Raw genomic sequence first — 11,337 nt, 5'->3', positions numbered from 1 at the left:
AAGAACGAGCATAACTTTTATTAGTTTGTTAACATTTTCTATGATCTCGTACTGTCATACATTTGACAACTTTTAAACGTACTGACAGGTGTTTTGTTTTCATTGAAAATCAACATGCCATTATGCTAAGTTGACATAAAATAAATTGAAAGCCTACCTTGGAAAATGGTATTTTGTTTTTTTTAATTCATATACTAAACTATATAACAGGTTTGTTTACTTATTTGTTTACATAGAGTTAAGTTGTCCGCACGTCGCTAACTCATCCTTTACACACATAAAAAGCTGTTACGAGTTAACTATCATGATTACATTTTTTTTACACGAGAATAAATCAAACCATTCATTAAAACAGATGTACAAAAATATATTTAGGTCTTTTTACAGATGTAGCCCGCCAGTATTTCTTACGATATTGATTTTAAAGTGTTACACCTTTTCTAAAAGAATATCTCAAATAGTTATTACTAGTTAAAGTTCTCGGTGTTTGGGTTATAACTGCTTTGATAATTTATAAAAAACTGGACTTTTTTATCTTTATATTTTAGATAAAACTGGACTTTTTATCATTATACCTAACGAAATCTCAGAGGATTTCGTTTGCTCTTTCGTAAGAATGGCGACTTGAGGTTCGGAGGGGTGTTTTTTTCAGGAGCAGCGCTTAATCCCACGTCGGTTTTAATGACTGTACGCAACAAGATGAGTAGAAAGTCGACCGACATTTTTTTGAGTAGTAGACCCACTTTAACAACTTTAACCAACATAATATCTGCATACCGTCAAATGTTAAACTGAGTACATATAAAATGTTAAAATAAGTCATATGTCAACAGGAGTAAATTACTACGCTATGCAGTTTCTACTGTATATGAAAAGAAAGCGATAACACAGGCATATGCGATCATTTGCTCTTATCCACAAAAACTAACCTTCAAAATTATTATGGAAAGGCTTGTTTGGTACTAAACACCCCATGAAATCATTCCGTCTGGCTTGCTGTCCTTTCAAAGAAATCAAGAAGTGTAGGTGATTTCAAACGTTAATTGACTGAAATTTTGGAATGCGGAGTTTTTATTTACGAAATTCTGTCTTGTGATCAAAAGGTTCAGCATGGATTTTCACTGTTTTCTTGAAATGTGTTAAATATCCACTCAGCTGAAACTTCAAGAAGCTAGGTTTTGAAGGTTCTTTGGACTTTGAGTGGTTTTACTATTGGAAAGAACAAAACACAGGAAAAGCAGATGATCTGTGTTCCTTTAACAGTGATTACATAGGATGCGTTGCATGTCTTCATTATTCATCACGTGGTAGTTGGTTGCTTCTGGTTGTATGTTTCTTACACGAAATACTCCGGCCTGTCGGTCGTGAGTGATGATACATATTCGTACGCCGGTGGGGGATTATCACTATTGCCAGCAGTGACAATCATTTCTACACAGGACGATAAAGATCAAGGACCTTCATTATTTGGGTTTTATGTTGGGCTGGAGTTTTTAAAGGTCTGGGGGTAAGTATTTTTTGTTCATTCAATAGCAATAGCAACTCTAGGGACAATTTTATTGGAAGTAATGTTGTTCTTTATTTTAAAGTAAATTGTTATTAAAACAATGACATTTGAAGGTCGACATTCATTCTCTTTACATGACTTTGACAAAACATTTTGGAAGGAGCGTCTGAAGGTAGGCATATGTGTTAACAGTAATAACAATGGAGCAGCGCCCCCACATCGTGAGCTTGGATGTCATGACCTATGCCCTGCTTAACATTCAGATGTCTTATGTTCTATCGTTAGGCTTTGTACAAGTCGTAATGATGCGTGATGGTACAATGTATGGTATTTCATTAAAGTTAACAGTGTTCATTCATTAATGTTCAGTATATTTGCTAATCCACGAGTAATGTTTGTTTGCTTCAAAAGTGTTTTATACCTGCACTGTTGCCTGTGAGGAACTTTTTTATTACGAAGCCTTGCTCGTTTGTGTAACATAACATAGTCTTGCCTTAGGAATAAATTAAAGACTCCCGATACTCACGATACTGGTGGTTTGGTTTTATGCAATGTCATTCATTCTTACCGAGTGCTTCAGTGTAGGTTGGAGGTGAGTCGTTCCCATGTTGGTACGGCTCTGCTCCCCTGTGTTTGGGAGGGGAAAAGGTAAATACACCTTAAAGACCCCACCAAGAACATTAAAAACAACTGAACTGAAGTAAGCAAACAAGCATACATCGTTTGACCATAGAGCCATTTTAATGATCTATACCATATTCCAACTGTAATTGAGGAAACCCAGAGCATTTAAAATCCAACAACTTTTGCCCCCCCCCCAAAAAATTTTTTTATACTGGATCCGCCCTTGTCCAGACAGCCTATAGCGAAAGATAAATTTTCTATCGACAGCCGGTTTGGTGTGAAATTTGGACTCCTATGAAATACAGACTTGTCGACTGTATTGTACATGGCTCAGCGAACAGAACCACAACAGCTCACTAACGCACTTGACGCCAAGAGTCCACGTAATGTCAAAATGTCCGGATTTTGTAGAAGTCAAAAATTCAAATGACACCGAAAATGAAAAAAGGGAAATGCATTGTAGGATCTTCCGACACTTGGTGGCGCTGTTCATTTTGCACATTATTAAGTGTTTTCTATATAGTTAAGCCCTGTCACACTGTCTGCGATCATATATGCGCTCTCACTGCGTCCTTGAAAAATGGCTGGGGCGCAACAACAACTACTAGATCGCAACGACAACTACATAGGTTGTCTGATGGGCGACTGAGGGTCTTTATGGTCTCCGATGAGCGCAAAGTTTTTGAGCATGCCCAAAACAATCGCAACACCTCTGCACTCTGGCAGGGCGCCGTAATGACGCAACTCGGGCGTTCTGCGAATGTGCATCGTGCGATGACGTGGCATTGACGCAGCCTAGGCGCAAGGCAGTCGATGTAGTCTCCATAAGAAAGTAATTCGACTGCGATGGAAGTGTAGGGAAAAAATTAAACTGGACTGCGGATTGACTGTTATGTCGTGGTATTTATACAGCACAAGTGACGTCACGTGAGCGTATTTTGGTCGGATAGAGAGCGTGACGCGAGGCTACTAGGAAGTATCAACAGCGAGCAGAGCGAAGTGTGAGCGCAGTGGTAGCGCAGCGGCAGCGACTAAATCGAGTAATTGGGCTTGACAGGAGCACACAGAGAGCGAGTTGAGCGCATCATTAGCGCAGGATGAACGCAGTATGAGCATAGCTTGAGCTACTTTCTGGCCACTTTATTCAGAAAATGGTATTTTCTTGCGTCCACGCTGCGATTGTTATGTTAGGTCTCTTATGAGAGCGCATAATAATGTGAGTGTGACAGGCTCTTTTAGGCACGTACCCGCTTTTTACATCGTTCAAGGCAGCTTCTATTTTTATATTACTATCATTAAAATGCTCAAACAGCCGTCGGGACTAACCCGTTCTTGTTACTTTTTCCCCTCCCTTCAATTAGGGAAGGAGGACGGGGTGGGATCAATCTTTGAATTAACAAGTTAGGCTAAAGTCAACACACCATACACAGACGTGTAATCATTTAGCCCAACATCACCTGTGCATGCGTTTAATTACCTTTCAGTCATTCCTAAAGTTTTTCCTTACAAATGTTTTTGGCAGTAAATTATGGTTAGTTTTTAATCAATGATCTTAGTTTTCAATCAATACTCCTTTTGTTTGCCTTAGATTAATAACATGGTGTGTCAGCCATTACAAGTTTGCATGTTTTTGCTTGATGTGAACATATATTTTCGCTCACATTATGCTCAGTACTTACGATGCCAGGGGTGCGTGTCTCGTTAGCTCAACATTGTCTGTAAAAAAAAGAAGAAAAAAAAAAGAACCTCCACATCACATTTTTTTTTCTTAAAAGAAAATGGGTTAGAGAGTGTGTCCCTTATAACATTTCCCCATGGACTTTTGTTTTGACATTGAGTGATCATACGTTTGACTCACAAAAAAATAGTTTTGTTAGTTGCATCTCGCCCAGTCCTCTTTATAATCTATTAATATTCGGAGAAATCTCGCTATAGCCCTCGTTAATTCGATAAAGTTAATTGAATGGCACATGAGTAAATTTGTTTTGTTCGAAGCGTGTTAAATTTTTCTCGGACGACATTGAATGCTAGTGTTGTTGAATTTGAATGAAAAAAAAAATCTTTAAAAAAAGCCAGGAAACACCATAATTTGGAAATCTTCGATCAAAATGTGGAAAAAGTAGCTTCGGCAGAAACTATAGTTACTTTTCCTTTAAGTACAAAATTTAAAATAAGGGCAAATATTTAGAAACAAATTAATTTGCTTTCCATTTGGCTTTACCTGAAGCTGAAGGGAGAGAGATGGGTTTATTACAGTCCCTGAAACACCCAAGGTACCGGCAGACTCCAAGGCTAAGAAGCAGCAGGACTATGCCGACAGATAGGCTGACGCCAATAATCACCCCGACATTGTCGGCTGTGTTCCCCCCATGCTTGGGCCAGGTGGGCAGAGGTGGACGGGCAGTAGTAGGATAGTCTGTGCAAGATAAATTAGAAGTCATTGCAAGATATTAAGGTTGGTGTCTTATATATAGCGTTTTTGGTGGTTTATTTTGGCACGGATACGGCTGGGATTTACTGCCGTTTAATGGACCGATCCAGTAAGCCTCGCCCACCGCGCACTGGGCAAATTTACACGTGCTCCTCTCCAATGCCACACTGCATTTTCCTGCCGCGCGCATCATACGCATGTCGGACTTACGCGCACGCACGTCGGACATAAATCACGGCTGTGATTGGTCAGAACACCATGGGGCGGTGCTTACTGGATCGGTCCATTGAGAACGATGCCTATTTGGAGCTGCGCGGTCTGGATCATAGTTCAAACTTGGATGATATTTCTTAGTGTATTTGTATTGTCCCTACTAAAGCTTCTTCCTGGTAACCCTCCACCAGCTTTTGTTTGTGCCTTTTTGCAATTGCTACTCTTGGTTAACAGTACGGCAGTTATAGGTGATGGGATTGTGCCCTTGATGATACTAGCATGACATTTGGCACACAGTCATGCAACTGTCCCGTGGCGGTCATCTGAAAAAAAAAAATAGCCGCCACCATTGAAGGGGGCCTCTCCGTGACGGAAGTGATAGCGTGCCCAGATGGATCTACATGTATTTAACCACCCACACAAGTGTGTAAACACCTTCAATAGTGACCCCCTATTCATGTCCCTCTTTTGTTTGTACACTTTAAGGAAGACCTTCCATATATTTCGTACACGGTCGTCAATCGCGGACCCTCGGGAATTATATATTAACCTTATTGTCCTTTATTGTTCAACGTCCGCAATTGTAATGTGTAAACATGTACGCATACATTTTTGCCCGTGGGACCAAAGACACCATGGGGATAGCAGAAAGTCCCAACAACTCGGTCCTAATTACCCTAAAAATAAAAACTTCCCCATAATGCGGTGACAGCCCGCACACACAATCGAGGAATAGCTTACCCTCTGTCACGTGTGACTGCGAACTGCATAACCCATCATGGCAGTATCGAGAGTGGATGTGACCGGAATTCGGACCGGAGTACTCGAACTCGCCGTCTCGCTGAATGCAGTCTAGGTCTGGTCTCAGACTCACCCACTCACCCTGGCTGGTATCATACCCTATGAGACGCAGGCAGGTCCCGTCGTAGTTGTCCTTTGGCATGCCGGTGACCATAATTATACGGTGTGCCTGGTTATATGTCACTCTTATACCTGAAAGCGGTGCAGAGCCCATGAAGAATTGTTATTCATAAATACCTAAGACAGTTTACGCATTCCTATTGGTCGAGAGCCCGTCACGTGGCCGGTCTTTAACAGATGATAAAGACATGGCTAGCTGGTCTTAAATACTTTTCCAGTGTCACATGAAATTTGGACTCCCATGCCTTTTAACATTTCATTGGTTGAACGTTCACATTGCTCACGTATGCATGCGCAATACTGCCAGTGATTCAGTATTTCATGGTCCGAAATTCACACTACACAGCCCAGCTGATTTTTGCGCGCCATCGCGCAGTACGCACGACGCCCATGCCAATGTCCTTATAAAGTAAAGAGTTGTGGAGGGGCATTCCATATTATTTTCAGAGGGGTGTTTCGTAAAACACGAAATAATTTTGTTTAAACAAAATGGTTGGCAACGTCTAGTTTTTAACTTTAATTTTTTGGACCGAAAAGATTTGATTTTTGACCGACAAGGTATTTATGAATGGGAATAAATATGCGTTTGGTCGGTATTAAACACTCTGTTTAAGACCGGTGGGAGTCTGGATGGGTGATTCGCCTCGGGTAATTATCACCCATCTAGACTCCCACCGGTCTTAAACAGAGTGCTATAATACCTCCCGAACACACATTTATTCCCTTATGAAAGAATCCCTACATTTGCAATGATCAGGTCGTTAATGTTGTTGAAAGGAGTAAGCGCAATAAAATGTTTTTAGACTGATGTCAAAATGATGATAACATGTATTGCGTCGACATACATTCATTCCTTTGGGGACACTTTGTAGAAATTTATTTCACATCAGGGAGACACTTGGCGTGCATCAGGTAAACTTTTGAATTTTGAATGTTTGCCAAATGATTTAAGTACATGTACCATTTCTAGATGGAATTTTACTGCTGATAGCTGTTTAAAACAATTTCTTAGGTCGAGAATAGTATCAGCGAGAAGTTTGATCATGGACAATTTAAATATGAAGTAACTGGGCAAGGAGATGAGGAACAATACAGTTATTACACTTACCTAATTTATCCGGTGATGCAGCTGAATCGTAAGAACCACGGAAGAGAAAAAAAATTTGCAAACAGAAATTATTCACAACATTGTTGGGTATTTTTAGCGTCGGGGTGATATAAATCAAATTAGGTTTTGCCCTTCACCGACGTATAATATTTGCTTAATGCTTCATTTCTAGATGGACTTTTTCTGCCGATAGCTGCTTAAAACAATTTTTAAGGTCGAGAATAGTATCAGTGAAACAGAAATTGTAAGAATGAAACTTGGTTTCTTCATGTTTCGAAGACTCGGTTTTAGACGAAAACTTTCGCATTAAATGTCCACTGACAAAAATGACGTCTGAAATCAAGAAAACAAAAAACGACCTCGTCCCATGTGTTACATATCATGAATTCCCCTCCGCGCTCTGAACATCAGACGTTCGGGTAACCACGAAAAAAAATCTGCCTCATATTCCACCGCTGTGACCCGGGTTCGATTCCTGCCTGTGCAACATGTGGATTGGGTTTTCAGTCCCCACCTGATTCCGCGGGTTTCCCTCAGAATCTGAACTTTTTCTCCTATCTCTAAAACCGTAATTTCTGTACAATGTCTTCCCTCTACAGGTTCCTTCAGGCTTTCGAGCTGCAGAGTCTAGGGCATTTTTGAGGAACCCTTGGTTTCCTTACCAGAAAGACATAATATGAACACATAATTACAAAATGGGTATTTTGTGGTCACAACCCCAGCCACACAGCGCAAGTATCAACATAATTGTGAATCGAGGATATTTCGTTGTTCATCTTTTGTTTGTAATCAAGCATTCTGTAGAACATGTCATTCGTTTTATACGCTTGTTTACATCCAAGACCGTCCTCACAGCGCATGTCTTTAAATAGAAAAAGGGTTTCCTAAAAATAAAAATGCATTTACTCGATTTACACCATTGGGGCACGCGTCCGAGTGTACTTACGCTTCGTGCGCACGTCCACTGTAGCGTATGAACTGGCCCCGTGCGTATTGAGTGCATACACGGCCACTTGGTAAAGCGTGCCTTGTTCCAGGTAAGAGAAAAAGCCTTTGGTGATCGTCGGAGGCCAGCGTTCGATCCAGCCACCGGCGTCGAAATCCCACGGAATCTTGCGAATGTTGATATAGTGTGCATACAGCTCCTCGCCCCCGTCGTAGCCTGGCTCCCATGTCACCCAGACGTCGTTCTCTGTTGAATAATATACTTGGAGGTCTCTTGGCGGCTCTGGCTTTCCTTCAAAAGAACAGCGAATACACTAAAGTTCAGTATCCAATTAAGCAACAGGCTGTATCGCTTGTAAACCATGTATAGAGCATGTTCCTTGCTCTATGTGTAAACATACACCTGTTGGCTTTCAGTGAGCTTTTTGGTTGCACCTATGGGTAACATAAACGTACCTGGGACTACCAGGTATCAAAATAAATCATCCATCTCAAAAACACTGGGCTCAGAACACTGCGTCAAATATGTGCTGACATTAACCTGAATTTTACCTGTTTCTGTCAGCTCTATTTCATGTTCGTCGTATGTGCTGATGTTGTTGGCAGCTCTACACCTGTACATCCCATAATCGGTGCTGTTCGCCACTGGAGTAATGATCAAGTGACTGACGATGAGATAGCCCACAGCCCCACTACCAGTAATGGTGTCTTCCAGGAAGATCCGGTCAGGGTTGGTATAATGGGTAATAATGGTGTCATTTGGACCGTACCAAGTGACCCTGGGGAGGGGATTACTTCGGACGATGCATTCCAAGGTTGCTGTGTAGTTGTCGTTGGCACCAGTCCACGTCCTGTCCTTGTTGGTAATTTCAGGAGGATCTAATTGACGCAAATTGGAGAAATCGAATGGGAGAAGGACAATCATCAATGTAATCTTTCAGGTGTTGATGGTGACAGCATTACAATGGCATTTAAATGCAACACTTCAAAACTTGACTTTAAAAAGGAAATAGAGGTTATCTCATTTTTGATGACTTCATTAAAGGTGATTACAGTGAACGATGTAATAACAGTTGCTGTGCCCACTAATATCCACCAACATGGCATGAACAGGATCAGAATCCAATCCTGTTAACAAAAAGCTTTTGAAATCCACTCCCATGTTACAATATTAGAGAAGGTACTGTCTTTCAAACCTTATACCACAAGGCTAACTACTCGTAGCTACAGCCCGAAATATGTTGGTGACCTCACTAATTTCAGTTTGAGCTCTCATCTCACAACATGCACACCAACATAATAGATGTTTCTTTATGACATGGTTTGCCCTTCTGTCTTCCAAACTTTATGTCATATGACATGCTTTACACAAGGCTAATCGATCGTAGCCGTAGCCCTATCAAAGTGTGTTGACGACCTCACACTAAGTTTGAGCAGTCAATTGACAAAATACATACATAAAATCAGATCCAACTGAACAAGAGGGCCCCATATACACGTTTAATTTGATCCGGAACCTGATTCATATTTGACTTGAAACTGAATCACAAGGACTCTTTCTGAGTCAAATGACACTTTTGGCAAGGATTCCAGGTCACATATAATCGAAAATGGAATTGAAGTGTCATTTTGACATTAGGTCAAACATGACCAGGCTTCCATGGCAAATGTGATCCGGTATCTTAAGAGTGTACTCCTGGTATAGGTGAAATGAACCATTAATTGCCTAAACTCTGGCATATTATTACTCAGCTCGATTGCTTGTTGAGTTGCCATCAATATTCAAATCTATTCAGTACATTTTAAGTCTTGAATTAGCCTCTTTCTTATTTGCTTTTCACCATTTAAAATAATTCTTCAAATGAATGACCAAGAAAAGAAGGTCTACAGCCTTTAGGATTTGGCAGGGTTCTTGATGTATTTGACTGAATTGTATCGTCAATGAAATACTCCTTTGGACAAAAGTGAAAAACACTATGGGGCTACTCACATAAGACTTCCACAGCAGTCGAGTCGGAAAATGTGTTTGGATTCCAATAGTTTGATGTCCAGACGCTGGTCCCCACACATCGGTACCAGCCAGTCTGGTTCCTGGACACCCCTGTCAGCGTCAAGTTGTTGCTTGAAACTGTATATGTTGGTTCAGTGAGAGGGAAAAAGGAAGCTCCATTCGGACTGTGCTGCCACTGAACCCATCCAGTGGAGGCTTGGTTGCTCGTGATGAGGCACGTGAGCGTGACGTCACTTCCTTCGAGGATGGATTCCGATGGAGATGTAGTAACGGAGAGCTCCCAGTCTCCACGAGTAACTAATCAAAATGAGTAAGTTAAGGCATCTTGAGAAACATGTCACATTTGTTTAATTCAGAAATTGGAAGTTGTGATCATGTATGCGTGACGCCAATTTTCAGCAAACTGTATATGTGTTGAAATATGGATGGTTTGAAAATGTTGGCATAACGTTGGACAAAATGACACGCAAACAATGCTGAAATGTTTCTGTTGCCTGGCGGTCGCCTGTCGGCATGAGGTCACATAAAACATACATAATATATATGTAGGCCTATGCATGGTTATAGTTTTGTTAATGAAAGTCGCATCACAAGTCATAACAAATCGTCTCAAGCCTGCACAAATCAATCACTGGTCAATCACTAGTCAGTTCGCTATTAAAATGAACTGTGACAAAAAGCATCCACGGTGAGTGTTCATCCTCTGTTGCTCGGGTACTGAGGTGTGATTTCCCTCTTTTCAATTGTAACGCGTATACGCGACGTGTGATGTACCGCTGTGCAAAAAAATATAAACCTCTAACACTATCTGACATTTAATACAAGGTCATATAGGTCATATAAGGGTGGTGTGCTAATATTCCATGCCTGTCTCACGAATGTGTTAACAATTGTATGTGACCTTTGAATCCATGGTCTGCTTGTGTTTACACAATACACCCATATTATATTACCGTGACAATGCGAAATTCTCGCGTAAATTTAATTGCCTTTCTTTTTCTCGATGGTTACACTGTCTGCGCTTCAGCTAATAGGTCGTGTCAGGTTAACATTACAGTTAATCCGTCTATGTGTTCGTATTTCCCGTGTCAAGGCATTTGCCGTTTTAAACTGTCAGACTAACCTTGTTTGGAGATTTGAACCAGTGACAACACTACTACTGCGTAAATGGCGTGCGCCATCTTTCCACTAACGTTGGTCGAGTGTTTGTCGACACAAACGTCATTGTGGAGTTTGGACTCTATTAACCGGGCCGGGCTATTTTGACAAGCTCTCAGCCGGGAGGGGGGGGGGATTCGGCCCCCCTCTAAGATCTCGGCCATCGAGCCACGAAAAATTATGAAACTCACCACATGCATAGAACAACGTATCATGAACATACCTAAGAAATTTCATGACTAAAGGTCAAAGGGCTTTGAAATTATTGCTAATTAATTATTCATATGCACGAATGGTAATCCTGCTCCGTGTACACTACGTATATAGGGAAATTCGCTGCGTGGCTACCCGTGGTCCGATTTTTATGTTTTTGGTATCAAAAGATGCGCAAGGCTCGACGCTAAAAAGTATGAACAGCT

At 41.1% G+C, this 11,337-nt stretch overlaps 1 protein-coding gene across 1 annotated transcript; it reads right to left on the bottom strand.

Annotated features, from left to right (window-relative positions):
• Positions 1-24: 24 nt before the first annotated feature.
• LOC119736088 lies at positions 25-10,992 on the bottom strand. The gene is made up of 10 exons (XM_038210094.1): positions 10,884-10,992; positions 9,740-10,057; positions 8,302-8,628; positions 7,751-8,041; positions 6,805-6,825; positions 5,517-5,768; positions 4,353-4,547; positions 3,811-3,847; positions 2,076-2,134; positions 25-1,431 (listed from the first exon to the last, which is right to left on the bottom strand). Exons 1-10 carry the CDS (start codon positions 10,939-10,941, stop codon positions 1,337-1,339), a joined length of 1,653 nt encoding a protein of 550 aa, XP_038066022.1. The 5' UTR covers positions 10,942-10,992; the 3' UTR covers positions 25-1,336.
• Between the last annotated feature and the right edge of the window lie 345 nt (positions 10,993-11,337).

Source organism: Patiria miniata, unplaced genomic scaffold, assembly GCF_015706575.1.
Source record: "Patiria miniata isolate m_02_andy unplaced genomic scaffold, ASM1570657v1 HiC_scaffold_29, whole genome shotgun sequence".
NCBI lineage: Eukaryota > Metazoa > Echinodermata > Asteroidea > Valvatida > Asterinidae > Patiria > Patiria miniata.
Note: the sequence above shows the minus strand (reverse complement) of the source record. Positions and strands in the feature narration are given on the sequence as shown.